This window comes from Arvicanthis niloticus, chromosome 5, assembly GCF_011762505.2.
Source record: "Arvicanthis niloticus isolate mArvNil1 chromosome 5, mArvNil1.pat.X, whole genome shotgun sequence".
Lineage (NCBI taxonomy): Eukaryota > Metazoa > Chordata > Mammalia > Rodentia > Muridae > Arvicanthis > Arvicanthis niloticus.
Genome location: NC_047662.1, coordinates 47,822,685 through 47,845,881, shown reverse-complemented (window position 1 = coordinate 47,845,881; position 23,197 = coordinate 47,822,685). Strand labels below are relative to the sequence as shown.

The following is a 23,197-nucleotide window of genomic DNA, read 5'->3' as shown; positions in this document are numbered from 1 at the left end:
GGGCCTGAGCAAAGTGCACATCAAATTTTCATGCATCTGTTTACCTAGCATGGCACTCAGTGAGTGTTGGCATATAAAAGCTTTCTCGGGTAACATCCTAGGACCCAGTAGTCAACAAGTCTTCCCTTGCCTACATAAAGTTTACCTTTAATCTAGGGAGTTATGTATCAAACCCTAATTAGACCGTTCATATTTTAATTACAATTTTGGAGTTCAGCAAGGGAGAAGTATGAAATGCATGTGAGCACACAGCCAGTCTGTGGTCTGAGATGAACTGTCAGGTACAGGGGAAGTCTAGTGATAAACTAGAGATGTATGGTAAGGACCGAAAGCCAAAAAGGCTTTGCATGCCAGGCTGGGGACGTTGGAATGGAACCCTTCAATTTCCCTGAAACAAAAACAACAACAAAACAAACAAAGCAAAACAAAACAAATAAAACCCCCCACTCTAAAGATTAATGCAGGAGTGTTCAATGAGTGGTATAATGAAAGTAAAGGATCTAGCTAGCACTTTGGATTCAGAAAGACTTGGCTTTGAATATTTCCCTGCCAGTTGGAAACCACCATGTGTGCTGTAGCATGTTTCTCCCGTCTAGAGAAATGATAACACTCCCTAAAGTTAAATGATAACTCCCTAAAGTTAAATGATAACACTCCCCATGGAGGAAACTAAGAAATGTCAAGCACGGTGTCCAACAGAGAACAGCAATCTTGCCATGAGGATTTCCCTACCCCATCACACATGACAATCAGATGCTAAAGAGAATATTGCTGAGCATCACCCAGTCAGGCCATTGGTGGTAGCTATGGACCCTGTCCATGGACTTGTAACTCCATAAAAGATGCACAGAGATTCTCTTATCCCCAGAGAAAGGTGATATCTGGGAGAAAAGTCACAACTATGGCCACCCAACAAGCAGAGGTTTTCTCAGCAACGGCCTTGTATACTTTTCTCCATCATTTAGAATTTGGCCTCTCCCTCAGACCTGCCTATGCATGGGGATGCAAAAGGGACTTTAAAATACAGATCCCTAGGCCCTGTACCAGGCATATGAAAATAGACTCTTCAGAGGTGGGAAAGGTATTTATTAAATGCCTCCCCAAATGAGTCTGATGTTTGCTTATGTTACCAGAGCTTGTTAGCATCAAAGCCTGTGCCTTGGCTGAGTAGCATTCATAACAAACCAGTCAAATGAGACAATTTTTTTTAATGGCAGATAAAAGAGATTTATTCAATGTAGCAGCATTGGGAAGCAATTCAGTGGCACCCTCATCCCTCACACATACACAAGACCATCCTCAGGCTCCTGACAGACTGTTAGGTTAAATAGAAGGCAAGAGGGACCCATAACTAAAGAGTTCTGCTCAAGCTGTGGTCCTGCCTATTACTAATCCATCTATCCCAGCTCCAGGTCTGACAAGTCCTCAGCACTGTGTGGATCTCTTCTTCTCTTTCCTGTGGGGAAAAATCCTAATTTCTTGGGATCCATTGTCTCAGTAGTCTAAAAGTCAAAGGGATGGTCACAAGTGTCTGTCTTTCTTAGGATACCTTCACAAATGTCAGGACACTTAACACTCAGAACTACTGGTCTACATCTCTTTCTTGGTCATCAACAACATCCTGTCCCTGTGGGACAGTGGAACAGACTACTGGCAGGGCTTCTAAAGGGGAATCTGAGACCATCAGTGTTGGCAACATCTGAGAGCTTGCTAGAAATGCAGGCCTATCTCTACACTGCAAGCCACTGCATGGGACCCCATAGACAATGCTGACTGCAGGTCACTGCTTTGAAACCCCAGAGACAGGGCTGCTTCTGGTCTACTAAATCAGAAGACCAGAGGCAGGCTGGAGCAAAATATTCTAATATGTCTGGTAGATTACTCTGATGCACTCTGAAGTTAGAGGTCACTGTTGTATACTGTTACAGGGAGGGCCTTCAGCAATGCACTGGGAATCTGGGAGAGTCTGATGGAGAAATTTTGCCAAGCACCAGAAGGATGATGAGACTGGCAAAGGGCTGGAGGGTGATAGGAAACAAGAAATAAAAGCTAATACAAAAAGATTATGAGACAGCATATTCTCCTAGCTCTATCCCCGAGTGGCAGAGACAGATTCCAGAGACTTCCTGGCCAGTTAGCCTAGCTGGAAAGACAAGTTCCAGCTTCAGTAAGAGACCCTGCCTCCACCCATGCCTACACAGACAAGCACATGTGCACTCATGTACACTCATGTACACTCATGTGCACACAAAGATATACCATAAACTCACACAAATAAAAGGCCTTGCACTCTTAGTGGAATACATGTTGGCTTGTTTGTTTCATTTGCCTTTTGGTGTAAGGATATGATGAAAAATAACACCCTCATTTCTCCATGAAGAGCCAGTGCCTCTAGTTAAGAAACCTAGGCTAGTTGCTGTATGTGGCATTTGGCAAAATGTTTGTCTCAGTTGCCTGAGGTGCAAATAATGTAGGTCCTGAACTGACACATCTCTAAGTGCCCCTCTGTGACTTTCTGTCCTCAAAGAACTGGGATCCATGCTAACTTCTGGACTGAGACCTAAGCAACTGTCTTTTTCTGAAAGGCTCTTCCAGAAAACCTGAAATGGAGGGGCTGTCAAGGGACCTGAGGTAAACAACTTCCTTCCTGGGGAGTTGTTGCATCCTGATGCTGTGCAGAGGGAAATTCCAGGCCATCTGGATGTGAGAGAATTGCAATCATCTACCCAAGTTCCAGGAGCCTGCCTTCTGGTGATAGCCTTATGTCACTGGATAGCTCATTAAGCCCTGGAAATCTCCCTGGGAATCAGAGATCATGAACAGGTTGGGGGGAGAGGGGCTTTTCAATGCATACTCAGTCTCTTTTTCTGCTTCTCCACAGGAGGTCACCAGCGGCTAGTCAGGCTCCAGTCTCCAGAGTCAGCCTGCAAGGTAGGCCTCCTCCGGAGATCCATCTCTGCATTCCAAAGCAATTATTCGAGATTGTTATTAGAACAACAGCCTTTATACACACACTGTAGCCCTCAGAAGCATGTCACTTGACAACTTGTTTTCAACAGTGTATTGAACATTTACCCCAAGTAGACAAACTGACTACTGTGCACCTAGGACTTCACAATTAAATGTGTGGTCCTGCTGTTTCCAGAAGAGGAGGCAGACATAGGTCAAGAGTGCAGCTTGACCTTAGCTTGCTGACCCTAGCGAACTCCAGGAGTGCTAATCCTCAGGCATTTCCCTGCAGGGTGCCCACATTAGCCCAAGGTCCCCAAGGTATATTAATGCATTTCCTCTTAGCATCAGCTATAGCTGCAAGTTGTTCTGCATCCTAGCCAGGTGTGAAACCAAAAGTTCTTTCTAGGTCACAAAGCATTTCTCTTGGAGGTCATCCAGCTTCGTTCCTCTCATCTTTCAATTACGAGCATCTGCTCTTCCTGTGTATCGAAATCCACTGAGAAAAAGGGCCACCTCTGAGGAACACCAGAGAGATATGTCCAACATGTATTTGTCACATGTAATCACTTAAGTGACTTTGTTGAAGTCCATGAGTTACTTTCCCTTGAACCTGTCCCATTCTTATAGCACAGGAGTTCAGCAAGACACCACTAGACACTGAGATACACTGGGCCTGGTGCTCTCATACCTAACAGTGCTAGTTCCCTCCTCCATACTGAGACACTTCCTCCCTGGATGTTGTGTTCTGTTAGTATGACGGCCATAAGTATCTCAGAAGTGTCATAAATTATTAACTTCTGAACAAAGGGAACAAAGGGAGTGCATTCCATTTGCTTGCTGGCTTCTGAAGCACTTACAGAATATGCTTTTAAAACTTTTAGAAGGAAAAAGATGTAGAAAAAAAGTGAAAGAAAGACACGAAGCAAGGTGACTGTACACCAGAGAGCCCTGTGATATGAGGTAGAAAGAAGGAAACAGTGTTCTACCCACAGACTTCAAAACCTCGGCATGCTGATGGGCCACTTCCGTTAGGTATAAAAAGAAACAGAGTAGCCCCTTAGTGTGTAGCTCTGCTAGATGCCGAGCAGATCAAAGGGGCTGTTTTGAACCGCCTATTGTTTCATCTTATTGGCCTGCCCACGAGGCAGCTTTGTTTGTCAATTCTACCAACATGTTTCTGATACCAATGTGAATATTTAGAATATATTTACTGTTTCTTATAATAAATATGGACATATACCAGAAGGGTGTAGGGTACTTAGGGTTCTATAAATTAATTCATTAGCAAAAACACTGTTTGAAAGATGTTTTATGATTATTGGCACATTGACTACAGCTTGGCACCTGGAGCTTTCTTAAAGTGCCTTTGAAACAATGGAGCAAAGAAGTAAGGATACCTCTTAAGGCAATTTGTTTTTGTCTGTCTTTGTGGCAAACTACAACAATCCTCGGTTTTCTCTGGGAAGAGACTGTGGTGGTACCAATTATTACGTAATTACTGGTTTCGGAATCTTCTCAACGGTAAACCACAGCCAGAAGAGGAGAGAGGAGACACACATCCCGTGTTTTGTTCTTATTATCAGCTGAAATAAGTCAGGCAGATTTTTCCTGTTATTTTAATATTTATCAGCATATGACAAAGAGGCGTGTTTAAGTAGAAACTTTCAAGGGGAATGAAAAATACATGGCTTTTGAGAGAACAGCATGGAGCACCGGAGCACTGCTTTAAAACATAAGTTTTTATTCAAACTTATTTTATTGAAAATTTGTGAAAGAAAATCGGTTGTGTATTTAGAAGTACTGAATTTGAACTCATACATTTTGATAGAAATAGAAGGTTTAAGAAGTTCAAGGTGTTGGCTGGAGATGTGGCTCAGAGTTTAAGAGCACACTGCTCTTCCAGAGGTTCTGAGTTCAATTCCCAGCAACCACATGGTGGCTCACAACAATCTGTAATGGGATCTGGTGCCCTCTTCTGGCCTGCAGGCATACATGCAGCCAGAATGCTGTATACATAATAAATAAACCTAGAGAGGAAAAAAAAAAAGTACAAGATGATAGTTTGAAGATATTCAGCAATAGAAGCAAACAGGAGAAGCCAGAAGGCAAAAGATGGCTCCCTGCAGCATCTTCCCCTCCTTGTTCACCCCCACCCCGTTGTCCTCCTCTTCCCTTCCTCTTTTCCTCCCCTACTTTTCTGCCTCCTTTTTCCTCTCTTCATGCTTTTCTCTTCCTCTTCTACTCCCTCTTCTTTTGCTGCTTCTTCATTCATATAAATGAAATGTTGTTCTTCAATTCCAGTGAATTCTTCCAATTCAGGTGAGGTTCCTACACTTACCACGAGACACTGGGTGACAAAATCTCTCGGTCTGAGCCCGCTTTTCTCTCTGTTGGACCAGAGTCTCCACTCTTAGGGCTCAACAGGAAAGTCTTGTCTTTGAACAACAACTTACTTTTTTTTAAAATTTATCACAATTGTTTCTATTTTGGCGAGAATTTAGCTCTGGGATGCACTATGGTTCCCCAGTGATATGTCTGTTCCATTGGAACCTGGACTTTTGAAGGCAGAGATGACATCTTTCTCATTCTTTGTCTTTATAGTATGGTAAATTATGTCTATGTAGTAGGAACAGAGTAAATGCCAAACTGGCCAGAACTACATAAAGGTTGGACTTTATTTGAAGGAAAGCTCATAAAGGTAAAATGTAATAATAAGCTATTAACTCTGAGTCTGAAGAAAGTATTTGCTTCTGTGCTTCAGTTCTTCCTTCGGAGTCTTTATCACTTACTGTACTGAGAGTGGACGGCCTTGGGGCTTATGTAAGCTAATGTGTTCATGCAGTTTTGAATGAGAAAAAAATAAAACCTGAGAAGGTGACATTTTGCTGACAAAGTAGAAAAGCCACCATTCAAAAATGGAGGGCTAAACCTACAGAGGGCAGTTCCAAAGCCTGAGCGTGCAGATTTGGGAGGTCACAGTGAATCCTCAGGAGTGTGTGAAAAATCCTGAGGGTGGTGAGCAGCTTGACTTCGATTCCAGCGTCACTTTCTTTTGATTGAGTGAATTCTTGGCTTTTTCTGTATAGGACTGAAACAGAAAGGAAAAAAATTTAGAATAAAAGAAAATAAAGTCTAAAACAAGGTAGGAACTTGACTTCTTTCACCTGGACATATTCAACATGGAAGAATCAAAACGCAGGATTTCCCAAGGGGGAAAAAAAACACAAATCAATTTGTGTACATATGTGTGGTTATGTGACAACTGCCATGCTTTCCCCACACCCTCTATCCTGTGCTCCTGCATACATTTCATCCATTCTTTGACTATGTCATTACAGGACCTACTGAGAAAATAAATTGCTAAGTGATCACTGCCTTTGCCGAAGGATTTTTTCCCCTGCACAAAAAGATTAAAAACATATTTTTTAAAAAAGAAACTCTCACCTCTGAGTCACATAAACGACTTGATTTACAGCAATATATATCATATATCGAATTTTGTAGCAGCCAAAATAACGTGTGAAGTCTGTGAAGTCAGGTATTCTATCATAAAATTTCATCTAAAATTTATCAATAGCCATTGATACAAAACGTGAATATCACCATTTATAATAGAGCTGTTTTTAAAGTAACCTAGAAGTTGATGGACCATTCAAAATGGCAGCCAACCATGTCATTGAGATAACTGAAGAGCCGCCTGGAGGTCTCCAGGTCAGACTGCCACTGACACAACGTCTATTCCAGCTCGGGTGTCTGTAACATTAATCGTGGTGATTTTCAACATGAGTCAATTAAAATATATTTCAAGGAAAGAATGTATTTGGAGAAATAAGATGAGAAAGCAGAAGTCTTCCAGTAAAGTGTAAAATGTGCTGACCTATCTGAAAAGCAGCCTTAATTAAGGTTTTTCCCAAGCTCCGGGGAGGCCATGTCTTCTAACACAGCTTTAGGGCCACTCTGGAAAGGATGACGATACATCTGATAAACCGGAGACGAGACCTTTCAGGAAGCCTATTTCTTCACATGACTCCTAGCTCATCTTCCCTTAGTTTTGACTATTTCTGAGGTCTAAGTAGGTATGTCAGATGCACATTTTGCTCAAGAAATAGAGCAGGGGCTCAGTCCATGGACCCTGACCCCGAACAACTCAGAAAGTCAAGGTTTTGCTAGAACTCCCAGGGTTGGGATGTGAGAGCAACTGCTGTATATGGGCAGAGGTCTCTCTGAGGACCACGGCTACGGCTTGAAAGCTGATCCATGTCAGATGACTGGAAAGGGAGGCCAGCACAAGCTGAACCTTTGCTTGGTTTCTGCATTAAGCAAGAACTGTCAGGCAGGATTACAACACATGGGCAAACAGAAATGAGATCAACCATCTTATCAAAGGCCCTGACCACTCAGGACAAAGAAGGTCCTGAAGGAAATTACAAAAAAAAAAAAAAAAAAAAAAAAAAAAAAAAAAAAAAAGGGGGGGGGATAAAAATAGCAGACATTTTCTTCAGTGTTTGGTATGATGTGTGTAACCTGAAAAGCTGGGACAATCTCCTCAGTTACACACCATATATAAAGAGCCTCTATATACAAAATCAAAATGAAGTCATAAAATAGAACTACACCAGAAAAGCTGGGAAATGCTCAAGATAGTTCCCCAAATGGCTTGAAAGAAACTGTTTTGTCTAACATAGCCATCCTATAAACATTTACCTCAGAACATGGACGCTGAACTGCCTGCATTGACTTGAAATTATTTCATATACATCTAAATTTAAGGATGGGTAACTGCAAAATCATTAGTCAGGCAGCTAAAGTGAGAATGGGTAAATGTGTTCCCTCGAGCAAACACAGCTAAAAATAAAGTCTTGCTTATTAGTGGCCGCTTTCCCTTGCTCAGAATTAATTTCTTCATTTAGCAGGAAAAGTTTTTTTTTTTTCTCATATTAATCAGGACCTGGGGGGACCAGCAGCAATTAGCCTCTCAGAATTTGCAGAAAGAGCCGAGTCCATTCCTCACCGACTCCACATCGTGTTTTTGCACTGCCGAGAGACACCATCCACCCCCTCCCCCTGAAAGCTGGAATCATGCATGTTAGTAAGTATTTCAGTTATGCCATTGACGTCAATGGAGTCATTAAATAGATTGCTGGCCCTCCCAGAGGCAAATCACTGCCAGGGACCTAGATACAGACACTTTTTTTTTTTTTTTCAAAGACAACCATCAGGTTTTGCTATGAGAGAAAATGAAAAGTTTACACTGTAGCCGACTTGTCTCCAAACAGTTTCTTTTTGTCCTTTGCATTTTAGTTCCGGCCTTTCTTTCTCTTTGGTTACTGTAGACTCCAAAATACACCCAGATGTTGTTGCCTAAATGTTTCCTGCACAAATGTATCTCCTGTAATCGAGACCATAGAGGAAGATACTGAACTTTGAAAAAAAAGGAGTCTCTACTATGTTTGCTGGGCTCAGCCCATCTCGATGTTAATTCAGTGGCATACATTGCTCCAGCCAAATCGCGCTGTCTGCTACTGAAGCTGTTTGACGTTTGGATCCTTAAACAAAAAGCTTCCTTCAAAGAGGCACACATTTGCCTTTTCTGCTGCCTCTGCGCGGCCCAAAGCTGTGGCCCTATTCTCCGAATCAATCTTTCTGCAGCTGGTACGGCTGTGACACACTGAGCCTCTGTAGCGAAGGGTGGAGGAGGAAGCCAGGATGACAAACTGGTTCTCATGGCTGCCTCATCTGCACTAATGCACTCACAGGAGGCAGCCACGTGCCTGTGTCCTCCCAAACCCCAGCTGCTGCCTGCCTCAAGCCTGATCACGCAGCAACTTCCAGGCCTGTCAGAGAAAAGCCCTTCAGGACACAGCTGCCTCTTCCTGGGAATGCCGGCTGGCTCTGTTTACCTGAGCTGTCGTTGGAATGTCTGCCAAGGACTCACTCCACACCTGGACTTTTCTACCACCGAGGCTCAGAGCCAGAAAGCTACTTTCATCATCTCTTCAGATCTGGCCCTCATCATCTGCCATGCAGACTGTAGAACCTACTTCTCACTTCAATCCTTGCCCCTGTGCTCCATGGATTGTCCCCTTCCTTTATTTATCACTAGGGGTATATAGAAATGCTAGGCACTTATAACTTTTGGTAACCCTTCTTGAGTCAGACAGAGACCCAGGCTCCATGTCCTTCCTGCTCTATCCCCTTGTCCTGCAGTCCTGGCTTGGGAGAACCAGGACTGCACCATCATCCATTGCTCTCTCATTGCCAGGACAGACAGCTCCTTTGACCATTTTTTCCTAGTCTTTTCTTCTCTCCTCAGTAAAGGACTTTGTTTGACTGTACCCAAAACATTATGTTCACCTTCCAAAGTGTTTTGATGTCCACAGTGTTTGCATATTCTGACCCAGCTTTCTTTCTGGTCTATCATGCTTCTTCTAAACACTGATTAATTTGATTAATTAATTTGATTGTTTTGTTATTGTCTTGTTTTGGTTACAGGTGGTATGTGTGAGTGTGTGCATGTTCGTGTGCATGTGCATGTGCATGTGCATGCGTGTCTCCCTTATTGCCCCACTCCTATATTGCTCAATTCATGGTAGTGTGAAATAAATATGCCAGTCTTCTGACTTTCCACACTCATTTCCCAGGGTTGTATATGTTTTCTGTTTCTTGAATTCTGGAGTGATGATTAACATAAACATGTATTTTCGATCTAAGGCTTAGTATATATGTTTAGAGAATACCACATGATTTATCCATTTCCATTGGGAATGTACATTTTTATCATTTAAGACTACTTATCTGGCATCTTCAGAATGTGTCCCTATAAATTCCTATTGAATTATTATCTCAGAAACTTTTAATCAGTGTCTCAAAATCTCCAGATAATACTTGAAATTTCCTGTTTTCTTTCCTTCAGAACCATGGGCATCTCAAATTCATATGTGGATCCTCTTGTTTTGTGCTCCCAACTAGGCATGTAAAACCTAACTGATGCCCAATAAACACTAATGGGATGAGCAAATAGCAGTGAATGATTGCCCAAGCTTGAGTCCGAGATATCGGAGTTGCTCAGCTGCTTCCTTTGCTTTGTTCAGGCTTGCCTAAATCTCTGCTGACTCTCAGAACATGCGCACAGTGGTGAAATCCCTGGCTAACCTCGATGGCATGTGACACTCAGGGCACGTGAAGTGAAGTGAAGCCAGTGCTATCACTTTAGCACAAAATAACACAGTTAATGACTAAATACGTGTAGTTTATCCTAATAAACATTCTAGTCTCTCACTACCCACCACAGTGCCACAAAATGGGAACTTAATAGCATATTGAGTTGAACTGAGTTAGGAATTGGGATCAGTCTCTCCGACAAATTATTCTCCAAAACTTTGTTTTCCTATCTGGAGAATGGGCACTTTAATTTTCTATCTCTTAAGATTATTGTTAGAGTAAGTAAGAAAGGCTATGTTGGAGTGGTTGTGACTGAACTAGAATATCCATTCCAAATTCTAGCTTTGATTACTTTGTGACCTTGGGACAAATTACTTAATCTCTCCATGTCTCAGTTGCTTCACTTGCTAATTAGAATGCAAAATGCACATGCCCTGTAAGCTACTTATATGGATTAAATGTCTTGACACAGGCAAAACAATGAGAAAACTGCAATTGGCCTTCTAGAGCAAGCATCCCATGCTCTCAGTGTGCCTCACGTGGCCTAGTTTGTTGCAGATGGTCATTGTGGGAGAGCGAGCTAAGAATCCAGGACTTCTGGTATCAGTAGAAAACCAGAACAGAAAGCACCATTGGAAGGTTCTGGTTGACTTCCCTTCCATGGTAATATGTTATGCCCCTCCCTCTTATCTGCAGTTTCGTTTTTAAAGGTTTCAGTTATCCTTAGTCAACTTGGTCCAAAAGTAATAAAGTGAAAATTCCACAGAAGGGGAAATTTATAAGCTTGCAGTCACACGGCCTTTTGAGTATCATGATGACATTGTTACATCTGATCCCTCCTGCCTGGGGCGAATGTGTTCATTCTGCAGATCCATGCTGTACAATATACCTGCCCATTAGTTCCTTACTCACACTCTGGGTTGTGAGATTGGATATTGTGCTATCACAGTGCCTGTCTTTAAGTAACCCCAAGTTCCCTTACTGACTGCTGAAACTATTCCATTTTATTGTTCGCTGCTACTGATCTCTGACTGTGCCTAACTCTTAAATTAAACTTCATCACAGGTATATGACCATAGAAACAAACAGCACATGCACGGTCCATTTGGCACTTCCTGCAGTTCTTGACATGTCCTGGGATCTTGAAATATGTCTCCTGAAGATAATGGGGGGATGTTGTGAGACCTGAAGAAAAGCTTTCTTAGTTTAAAACACTTTTCTCCTCCTCTTATAAAAAAAAATAAATTAAAATCTAGTTATGTAGAAATCTCTGTGTTGAAGACAGGATTCTCTATGACATTCATTAGAAAGACAGTAAGAGGGAGAATGACCTAGTAATGAACATGTCAGGATACCAAGTCTGGCTATTACCCTTGAAAACAAACTGCCAAGAACAACAAATGACTCTGATAAACCAGACCTCATTTATCTGAGCCTTTTCTTGCATAAATCCATGAGGGTGTCACTTTGTGTGATAGCCTGAGTATAGCCACACAGCTCACTGTAACTGTTTATATCCAGACATCAGGGTTGATACACACCTTCCTAGGCACACAGTTCACTGTAACTGTTTAAATCCAGACATCAGGGTTGATACACACCTTCCTAGGCACACAGATCACTGTAACTGTTTATATCCAGACATCAGGGTTGATACACACCTTCCTAGGCACACAGATCACTGTAACTGTTTATATCCAGACATCAGGGTTGATACACACCTTCCTAGGCACAGGTTTTTTCCAACACAGGCAACTCAGCAGGGAGTAAAAACTGAAGCCAGCTCAGAGCTGCTCTTTGGAGACAGGTAAAATCTGACTAGCAGAATACAACATGGAAAGGTAGGGGTGCCAAGGAGACTCTGGCTCCTTCTGGAAAAACAGTACTTACTGCTGGGACAGGGAAAGCTCTCTCGTGCATACCCTACCTCCCTTCTCCTCACCACATGGGTAAGTACAGCTTAGCCTGCAGGAGGATGAAAATGAAAAAAGTGCTAGAATGTCATAGAGGAAGGAAGGGGACCTTCTTAGTGTCCCTTTTTACTCCCACATCCTCGAGACAGCATGATCCAAGGAACAGGATGGGTTCTGTTTGCTTCTAATCATTGTGGGCTGATTCTAGAGCTGTTCTCAGAAGCCAGGAGAATTTCAGGGAAGTGTTTCACTTGAGAGAAGAGAAACAAAACAGGGACTGTCCCCTTGAAATGGAGAACAGACAATAGAACTCACTAGATCTTAACTTACTGTCTTGACTTCCTCTCATCCAGACCTGTTGACAGGGACCAAGAGTGACACTCAGACTTCTGTGTACATTTCTCATCCCTTTCTTCACTGTCTACAAAGTGAGCCGAGGCCGTGGTGGTCATCTGATTCATTTAACCAGCAGAGGCAGCACAACAGATTCCCCCAACTCTACTCTGGTCTTCACATTTCCAGGGTCTGGAGTCTAGCTAGCATGGGATATTTCTAAAGCCCCACAGGCCTGCCGCTGACAGCAAGAGAGTAAAAAAACTAGTGACTCTATTTCTAGGTGAAGGCACTATGCTGAATCCTCTGGATCTATGATCTTCTACTCACTGTTTCTGCAGGTATTGTTCCTCACAGATTGCAAAGACAGCTCAGAGAAGAACCTGGGCTTACTCAAGACAGCAGGTTAACAAGCGATAGGTCAGAACTAAGATCTAGATCTTTCTTTCTTGAAAGTGCATGTCTCTGCACGCACAGGCACATACACACACATTTACACATAATTGAGACATAATAAAAATAACATCTTTTCCTAAAGGGGGTGCTGGCTCTGTAGTTAGAAACAGGTACTGCTTTCCAGCTCTAGGGAATCCAGTGCCGTCTTCTGGAGTCCAAGGCACCTGAATTCACAGGCAGATACACACATATAGACATAGTTTTAAAATGCTGAAAACAAATTTTTTTTAAAAGAAAGCCTATGTTTTTACCTGCTGAGCCTGGCCACAGTATCTCCATCTACAGATCATTGCAATAGCTTCTGCTCTGTTGTTCATAGACCAGCACACATACCTCCTAAGTACTTGCACCAATGTGAACTTGATAACTGTAATGAAGGAGGGTACATGATGTTATAGCTATGTTCCACTTTTTCACACATAAAAGTAAGAACAGTGCTAAAACCTACTAGAGCTATGGTGTTTACACAAGTCTTTATATGTAAATCATTTATAGCTCTATCAGTATTATTTAACACTGTCTCTAATTATTGTTGTGTGTTTTTATGGGGACTGAAAGAGACTGAGACACAAGGAAGAGCTTTGTCAATAAGTGACCTTGAGCCCTGAAGACTGAACAGAATCTAACTAGTCGGATGGTCATTGAGAAAGAAACCAATACCTCAAAGGAACTTCACCCATAGACCCCAGTGAAGAGCAAAGTGAGAAAGGCTGGGAAGACAGGAGGGCACCTTACTTTCTGGTTGTGAGCGATAAGTAAACTTTATTATCAATTTACTTGGGAGACATGGAGAGATATTGAGAATGAGACTGCTATGAGATAGTTTGAATTGTAAACACAGAACTTCAGTATGAGCCTCAAGGCAGAATGATTAACAGGGCCTATCTGTTCCCAGGACCTGAACCTCTTCCACCATAAGAGTTAGCCCTGCCCCACCCCAACACCCCCCAGACCCCCACCCCCAGGATTAAGGAGCAGGATCTGGAGCTGGCCTTTCTGTGCGTTAGTCCTTCTGTTTCTTTGCTGCTCTGTGATTACAAATGAATGATTCAACATGTCTGGGTCTGATTTTCTCATCTGAGCAATGATCATTGTAAGATCAGAATTAGTCAATTGTATTTAAAGACTCTAGTGTTTAGTGTTTAGTGCTAGAGCAAAGGCACTAAATGAATGCTAATTGGTGGTGAGATTTTTTTCTCTTATTTTTAAACAATTATCACATTTATTTATTCATTCATTCATTTGTGTGTATGTATATGTATGTATTTGTGTGTATTCATACATATTGTGTGTGTGTACATGTATGTGCATCCACTTACACACTCACTCATAAAACTGAGACAGCTTGAAGAAGACTTTTATCTTGTGGAGACCTGAGATAGAACTCAGGTTGTAGGCTTGGCAGGGAGCACCTTTACTGGCTGAACCATCTCACCCTAAAGAAGCATTCAGATAAGCAAGTGTTTTCTCTCAGCAACAAAGAATCTGCAGGACTTGGCAACTGTTCAACTGTTATAGCTTTGGGGAACTTGAAGCAGTGTCTGTGAGGTAGCATTAGTTTCAAAAGCTTGTGATGACATCTCAGACTACCATCTACTAACAGCATAGATGAGCCCTTTCTTTAACTGCTCAAGACAAGCCCAAATTCCTGTATTCCCTACCCTCCATCTCAGGAAAGGTCACCCCAGAGAAACCTAACACAGCTAGCCAGACCAAGTCAATACTCACCGGAAGGAAACGTGGAACTCTGCACCGGAAGAGACTTTTCACACAAGTCTTCTAGTTATTCGGTGACTGACTGCCAAGCAAATCTTCACTTCTGCATGCAGCTACCCAGTGGAGTCACCTTGACAGATAGAGACTCCTCCATGTGTACCTTCTGCAGTCGGTGCCAAACACATGCACACAAATGTGTCTTGGGCTGATTTGCTACTTTTTTGTTTCCAGAGAAAATAAGGGCGCCTCAGAAGAATTTTGTCAACACAGCAGGTCTCTTCTCCCAGTGATCTACTTTTCCATTTTCCTTCTCTCTCTCTCTCATAGAAAGTTCTTCTCTCAAGGCCCCTATTCCTTCACTCCTGCCCCTATGACTGCCAATCTTCCCAGCTACCTTCTATATAGTCTTCCTAAAGCAAGCAGTTCAAATTGCTGCTTCTGGAAAACTTTTTCCCACTGCCTGTTGTGGGTAGCTGCTTTCAGTTCATTCATCTTACATGAGATCAGGCAGGCCTCCCTCCTCCTATCACCCATTCATCCAGTTTGACATGTATTGCTTAAAATATATCTTCTAGAAAAGAAGTGATATTCTCACAAATTAGACCCAGATCCTGATCTTGAGTTTACACAAGGACTGGATAGACAGGGGCTTCTTTAATTTCACTTTCCCAATTTAGATGCCAACCTTATGTACAAAATAGCTGTAAAGCAATTAGCTACAGGTCACTGGTTAAGTAAAGGGGACCATGCAGCCCTGCCAAGTTGACACCTCAAGTCAATTTTGTCATGGGTATCAACTGCCCACCAAAGCACATAACCTGTCTCAAAGAGTAGCCCAGCTTGAATGATGCCTACTTGTTACAGGTTAGATGTTTAAAGTTGAGGAAAATGAAAGTCTCCATATGCCCAACATCTTACTTCAATTTCAGTTCACAGCATTGTTCTAGAAATCAGACAGGGGTGTGTGTATGCAAGGCCAGAAGTGCAAAACTTTGTGTTTGCACACCTGGACAGTGTGTGCATTAGCTGGAGTGTCACACAAATGTTACTGTTCTCACCTACCGCTCTACTTGGGCAGCCAATCATAAGAAAAAAGAAACCTATGGGCTTCAACTTTAAAAAAAAAATCCACTTCCTAGATCTCAGAACCAATTATTAAAAAACTCAACTGCGATTGAGTTATCTTTAAAAAGTTAATTTGCCCAGGACTGTCTTGAGGGAGATTAATGTGCCTGAATATATTGCTGAATATATTGAATATATTGAATATATATATCCTGAATATATTGCTGAGTTCATCAGGGTAGGGTTCAATAGGTCTATACCTTCCCTCAGAATTTGGAAAATTGAATTCCAATCTAACTCACAAAGTGATCTTTCAGACTTCTTTTTCAAATATGAAGAAAGAATCTTCTCAGCATATTTCCCCAAGTCTTGTGTTTCTGTCATTCAGAATGCTCATGACACTGTGCAGAACCCACTATCATCAGACAGCTCTCCCATCTTCCTTCCAGATTGTGTTGACAATCATCCCTAGCTTGAATTCTCAGAGATGGACAACTCATCCCAGAGCCATGTGTGCCTTTCACACAAGTGTCAGGATAGCATCACCTGTAGCATTCATACCAGACAGCACAGACTATCACACACCAGGACACCACCCCCTTCCCTCTCTACCTCACCTTATTCCTATTTCTTTCTTTTTTTAAAGACAGGGTCTTGCTATGTAGACCAGGCTATCCCAGAACTCCTGTTGCTTCCATCTCTGAAGTACTGAGACTACAGACAGAGGTCCCATCCCCAACTCCCAAATATCTTTTGGTGAAGAGCTGTGTCACCAAGTTACTGAAGGAAAACAATTGTAGGAGCTTCCTGTGGCTTAATGAGTCAGCAACTCACCTTGTTTTTTTTTTGCCCCCAGGTCTTGCCTTTTCTTCAGGTCTTGAATGACTTGTTTTGCTGAATTTTGAAAACACTTACTTCCATGTCTTCTTCCTCTGCAGAAACTGTGCTTCTTCTGTCCCCTTTCTGAGTGCCTTGGTGGGTCACTTATTGCCTTACTCCTCTGGTTTTTGGATAGACTCTATCATTTGGAAGGAAAAATTCCAGTATTATAGTTATCTACTTTAGCACTTTGGTTTGGAAAATCCACTTAAATTATTTTCTACTCTTAACGTGTGTCATTTTTTCCCAAAAGGTCTGGCATGAAACACAAGACATAGGCAAAGATGTGTCAACATGATGTCATAGCATATGCTGAGTATGGTATTTACTATTAGGAATTATGTCTTGTTAATCTCAAAAATCACAAGAAGGTCAAGATGGGATTCCATTTTTATAAGCAATAAAACTATACCTCAGCAAAGATGAATAGCAAGAAGACATTCAGCTAGTAAGTGACATAGCTAAGATCTGAAGAGCTTTTAGCTCTAACCCCTATACACTTAGTACTAATCTCCTCCTGTTGAGAGGTCATGTGCCCACTGGCATGTGTCTTGAGGTGAAAGCTTCCTAGTGATCAAATCTACATCTGTTGCACAATCCTGGCTTTCTCTGAACAGCACTCATCAGCACCTGAGCTATATCAAATCTGCTTTTACATCTAGAGTCTAGAAATAAAGAAAATGCAGAGGAGATATCTTTTGTTCCATTCTCTCCTTTTAGGTGAAGTACTGAGCCAATGATCAATGACTGTGTCTTCCCTGGCCCCTCCCCCTTCCTCCCTCCTCACTCTCTCCTTGGTGAATCCCCTTCATTAACTCATTAACCGCTGAGGATTTGGGGGAGGCTATGGCAGCAGGAAAAGAGGGTGGGACCAAGTTTTCAGGACACTGCAGATTGCCACTCACTGCTTATGAGGTACCCCTGCTATCTGACATCAGAAGGAGAGACTTAGATTTCAGATCTGCAGTGAAACTAGGGTGTGCCTTGTAGGGACACAGGGAGGCACTCATCCAAATTCCAGACAGGCCTTGGAAAGTCCCATTTTGAATAATTTGATCTGTCAACTTCCCTAGCTCAGATGAAACTGTGTAACTTAAATGAAAGAGCACCGGCTGGAACTCCGGAAACTGACATTTTGGTGCCGATACCCACCAGGTGTGTGACTCAAGGTAAAATCTGTTGCCTCCCAAACTTAGTCATTTTTTTTTTTTTTTTTATTTGTGGCTACTTTGAATCTTTGATTCTGGAAGCAACTTTTTACAAAGCCTTCAAACTGATTAAATGGGCCCTGACCCAGAAACAGTATTGTGTAGGTGCTGGGATGGGTAATTCTTTGTCAGACAAGAACAGCTCATGGGTTAGTAACTAGGGCTTTTGGAGTTCAAGCCCAAGACATATTCTCTACCCCCAAACCTTGGTCCTCTTCCATGCCCTCCCACCCTAACATGACATCACACCAATTTCCTACAACACATTAGCTCTTTAGTATTCTCCCAATCCCAAGTGTAGCCAACATAATTAAATAGTAGATGTACATCATGCACTCTCATGTGGTGGGGAAACAACAGTACAAAGTCTACACTCTTGAGAAGCTTGAGATTCTCAGACCAGACAATCTCAGATTAGATTCCAGCTCTAATTTCAAGAGCATTACTCCTTACATCTTCCCCAAACCTTGGTCTCTGAATCTTCATTTCACCTTTAATTCTTAATCTCTGTGTTGTTACAGGACTGAATGAGTTATTTCACGTAGAACAACTTAAATAGTACCAGTTATAGAATTGTGACCAAGTCATATTTATTATTGTTATGACTGTTACTGGTATGACTGTTATTGTTATCAGCCCCCATGTGCCTTGGGTTTTGGAACGTTGAACCCAAACCTTGATCATTAGCACTTAATGAATAGGTATTAGATATTTCTCTTCTTCCTCCTTCTCTTACTCATCTTCCTTTTCCTCTTCCTCCTTCTCTTCCTTCTCCTCCTCCTCCTCTTGTTCCTTCCTCTTCTCTTCCTTGCTCTTGTGTAGAAAAAGGTAAAGAATAGGAAGGGAAGTCCATGTGTAAACTTACTGTGAGCTGATCTATCTTGAAGTGGATTCCTTAGGATTTGAACAGGCAGAGGAGAAAGTTTCCTACCTTTGCAAATTGTTTTGAATTTCACATATATTATTTATGCATAGCATCACGTTAAAGAAGGACATTTTCATACAAGCAAAATTATTGAACATACTCCCCCCTCCTTTCTTCCCATCTCCTCCCCCTACTCCCTTCTACTCCTCTAGATGAGTTTACTTCTACTTTCAAATCATATCACATGAATAATTTATATGAGACATACACAATCTAGAGCCATAGGTGAGAACAAAATGCATGTTTGTCTTTCTGAGACAAGCAAGCTTAATTAACTTAATCTGATTATCTCCAGGTTCATCTATGTTTCTGTAAGTGATATAACTTCATTTTTTTTCTGTCTGGTTTAAAGAAATTCTATTGTGCATATACATCTAATTTTCCTTTTCATGCCTCTGTCACTGGACATATTGGCTGGTTCCATAGCTTAGCTGCTGTGAGTCATGCTACAGAAAATATTAAAGTGCATGTGTCTCTGTGATATGTTGCTTGGAGTCCTTTCAGATAATTACTCCATGATGGTATAGCTGGGTCACAAGACAGATCTATTCTTACAATTTTGAAGACTCTACATTTATTTCATTGCGTGTAGACCAGCTTACACTTCCACCAGCAGTGTATACATAAAGCTTCCCCACCCCTGCCGACATCCTCCACAGCACTGGATTTGTCTTCTTCATATCTGTCATTCTAAGGTGAGTTGCAATGTCATTTTGATTTGCATCTTTCTAATGGTTACTAAGGCTAACTTTTCTTCATATATTTAAAGTTCATTTGTGTTTCACTGTTTGAGAATTGTCTATTTTGCTTGCCCATTTAGTTGGGTCAGGTTGTTTGATTTCTTGTATAGGTTTTTTCCCCCCTGTATAGACAAGATAGTAATCTTCCATCAGTACAGTAGCAAAGTTTCTCCCATCCTGCAGGCTGTCTCTTCAACCAATTAACTGTTTCCATTTCCTTTTGCTATTCAGAAGCTCTTTAATTTTATGAGGTGCCATTTGTCAGTTGTTGGCTATATTTCCCTAGTGACTGGAATCCTGCTTAGAAAGCCCTTAACTATGCCAATATCTTGACATGTTTTCTCTACTTTTCCCTCTAACAATTTTAGATCTATATTAACATAGTGTATTATATTATTATATTATATCATATATTATGATATATATGTATATATATATATATGATCTTATATTAACAATGTCACTTGAGTTGACTGTTGCAGCCCGAGCTGCCTCATGCTTGGGCGTCAAAATGTTGAGAGCCTGTCCCACACTCCAGGGGGGCCAAAATGTCTCGGACCGTTCTGTCAATGTTTGGAACCCGCACTGCCAAAAGCCTTGGGGGCTAAACTGTTAGAGCCTACACTGCTCCAGCTGCTCAGGTCTGGGGGTCGGGGTTCAGCAAGAGAGAGAGTGAGGATGGATAAGGAATGGAGACCAGACAGAGTGTGATTCAATCCCATTTATTCTTCAGTCTCTCTTCTTTCTCTCCAAGTCTCAAGTCTTGAGTTCCTAGTGCCTAGTGCCTCCAAGTTCCAAGTTCTTTCCAAGTGCCAAGTGCCTAATAACTAATAATTCTTCTTCTGAGTTCTCTAGTCCAAGTGTCTTCTTCTTCTTCAATGCCTATTCCTACTTCAAGTTGTACTCTACGTTGTCCTCTAAGTTGTACTCCAAATTGTTCTGTCTTAATGCCTAATTCCTACTCCAAGTTTGTACTCTCTGAAGTGTCTCATTCTCTTATCCTCCAAATTGTTCTGATTCTCCTGTCTGCCTCTTGCCTTTTATATGTCTCACTTCTAAGCCACACCTCTAAGTCATGCTTTAATCATGCCCTTAAGCCTTGTCTCTAAATCTGATCTCTAAGTCACACCCTTAAGTCACACACCTTTAATCTCACACACCCAAGGAAAGATCCTGGGTGTTATCAGAGTGTGCTCAGCTGTTGTAGGCTATTGTAATCAAGTCTCTTGCCAGGGTATATGGCTCAAGATGGCTGCAAGGATGATAGCTGCCTTCTGTCGGCTCCCACAGTTGACTTTGAACAGAGTAGAGAAAGGAGTCCAGGTTACTCTTCTACGTATGGATACCCAATTTTGACAAAACCTTTTGCTGAAGATCCTCTCTTTTCTCCAATGTATATTTCCATGAGTTTTGTCAAAACTCATGTGGATGTAGTTGTGCAGGTTTACCTCTAAAGCTTTCATTCGCGTTCCTTGATCTAGATGCCTGTTTCTGAGCCAGTGCCATGCTGGTTTTGTTACTATGGCTCTATAGTAGAACTTAAATTCAGGAATGGTGATACTTTCCCCTGTTGTTTCTTTTGCTTAAAATTGCTTTAGATTGTCTCAGTCTTTTGTGCTTCTATGTTAATTTTAAAATTGTATTTTCTATGCTATTGTATTTTTGCATGGGAAGAATTCTGTTGAGATTTTAATGAGTATTACATGGAGCCATCCATTTCTTTTGGTAAAATGAACATTTTCACAACACTAATTCTTCTAATCCATGAGCATGGGGGACTTTCCTTCTTGTAGTCTCTTCTTCAATTGCCTTTTTTATTATCTTCAATTTTTTATTGTACAGGCAAGTCACATGGCTGGTTAGGTTTTGTTAAAAGGGTGGATGGGATGGTTGATTGGGTGGTTGTTTAGTATAGAAAATTGTGAGTGGACTGTTTTCCAGATTTCTTTCTTGACATGTTGATTGTTGGTATACAAGAAGGTTACTGATTTTACAAGCTAATTTTGTATCCTATTTTCTGAAAGTGTTTATCAAACAAAGTGTTTTCTGATCAAGTATTTAGATTTTGTTTTTTTGTATAGAATGATATCATCAACTGAAGTTTTTTGATCTGTTCATTTCCTATTCATGTCTCTTCTATTTGAGAACAGTGGGGGCTTTTACCCAGGTGGTTAAGGCCTCTTTTAGAACTCGGAGTATCACCTGGTTTTGATGCTTCTGTGTCAGAGAAAGAGATTCAGTTTCTCCTTCACTCATCCTCTTGCTTAGTAACTTGTTTGCCTCTAGTGAGCACTCACTGCAACATAAATCAAGCATTGTGCTGCTTAATCCACGTACAAGATAAGTAAGATACAATGTCTTCCATTGTGGAGCTCCCAGTCTGGAGAGGACACACAAATTGGTAGGTAATGAAATATGATAAGAATTTGCCATAAACACGAGTAAAGGCCTGGAAGTCTAAATGTTGCTATAAGTCATATTCTCATCTAGGATGAATGTGCTCTGTACTAACTTGTACTAGAGAATTTGTAAATAGAGCTTTATTGAATTTTTAAAAATAGTATTTCCATTGCTGGGACATATATTTCTATAGATGAACTTTCCAGTCATTCCAACCTAAGCCAACAGAATCACTTACCATCTTTCATGAGCAATAGGATTAGAACATTACAGGATTTTACCAAAGCTGTTAGAAGAAGAAAGATAGAGATTTAGTCTGCTATTAGGATAAGAAAGGTACATGAGATATGAACTGAGCTCTTCCTTACATAATGGGTAAGATTTTGCAAGTGAAATTTTAAAAAGCAAATCATGTAAAAACACACAAACATACAGAAGCTACAAGAGTAAGAGTAGTTATTGGACTAGAAGACATCTATAAAGGCTGGAAAAGGGAAAGACAAAAAAAGACTAGAATGGTGAGAGATAAGGCAATAAGGATGAGTGGGCAAGACTGGCATGGTGGGATATAGGGCAGTCAAATGGATGGGAAAACGCCAGAGGGTTTTATGTGCAGTGAGCCACTTCTATTTGTTTAGCGGGCAACTGTGCCATTGTAACTGCTTTCTTGGTGTAGTTTATACAATGTTTACTACCACAACTAGAAACAGAACCAAATGGAATAGAAGACATGGCAAAATTGGATCCCCATTCATCCCTCAATTAACCGTGTGATATGGAGCAACTTCTAACAGTTTCTGAGTCTTATCCTTCTTGTTTCTCACAAGCAAGGTGGAAACTAAAAGCAACTGCAGAAAAAACCACAACAGTTGGTGATTGCTGCCCCTTGATTATCACCATGTGAAGCCACTAATGTGCAATGCGTAAGCCTCAAAACAACACTAGGCATCTTAAAAAGTTAACTGTGCAGACTTGGGGTTGTAGCAGTGTTGATGTACACTTACCTAGCATGCATGATATGAAACACTTGGGTTCAATCCCCACCTCTACATGGTGACACATACCTGTAATTCCAGCACTCAGGAAGTGGAGGTAGATGTCTTTCTCTCTCTCTCTCTCTCGTCTCTCTGTCTTTCTGTCTCTCTGTCTCTCGCTCTCTTACATACACACACACACACACTCACACACACACTTTTAAGTCGCATGGTTCACCAATCCTATTCCAAAATAGCCAATATGAGGGAATTTAAGGGATGATACATCTACAAAAGTCTTAATCACAAATATCAGCACCATTATTTTTTTAAAAACTCAAATCACAATCTATCTATCTAGTGGTCAAGAACTGTACAAAAGGTGATATCATCAAACAATGCAAATCCTTTACAAAAAAAAAAAAAAAAAAAAAAAAAAAAAGCAACCCAGAAATCTGTGCTACAGACAACAGTA

The 23,197-nt window shown here is 41.3% G+C and overlaps 1 protein-coding gene and 1 long non-coding RNA gene across 3 annotated transcripts in view; one reads left to right on the top strand and one right to left on the bottom strand.

The window, feature by feature from the left end:
- Nucleotides 1-23,197, top strand: part of Pde4b (phosphodiesterase 4B) — a 604,839-nt gene that overhangs the window by 418,266 nt on the left and 163,376 nt on the right. For both annotated transcript variants that reach the window (XM_076934601.1, XM_076934602.1), the window contains one exon: nt 2,882-2,931. In XM_076934601.1, coding sequence (XP_076790716.1) covers nt 2,882-2,931 — 50 coding nt within the window. The remainder of the gene's footprint in view (nt 1-2,881; nt 2,932-23,197) is intronic.
- LOC143442402 (uncharacterized) lies at nt 5,905-15,330 on the bottom strand. Its single transcript, XR_013110567.1, has 3 exons — nt 14,544-15,330; nt 13,067-13,182; nt 5,905-6,040 (listed from the first exon to the last, which is right to left on the bottom strand). It is a non-coding gene; the product is annotated as an uncharacterized LOC143442402 (long non-coding RNA).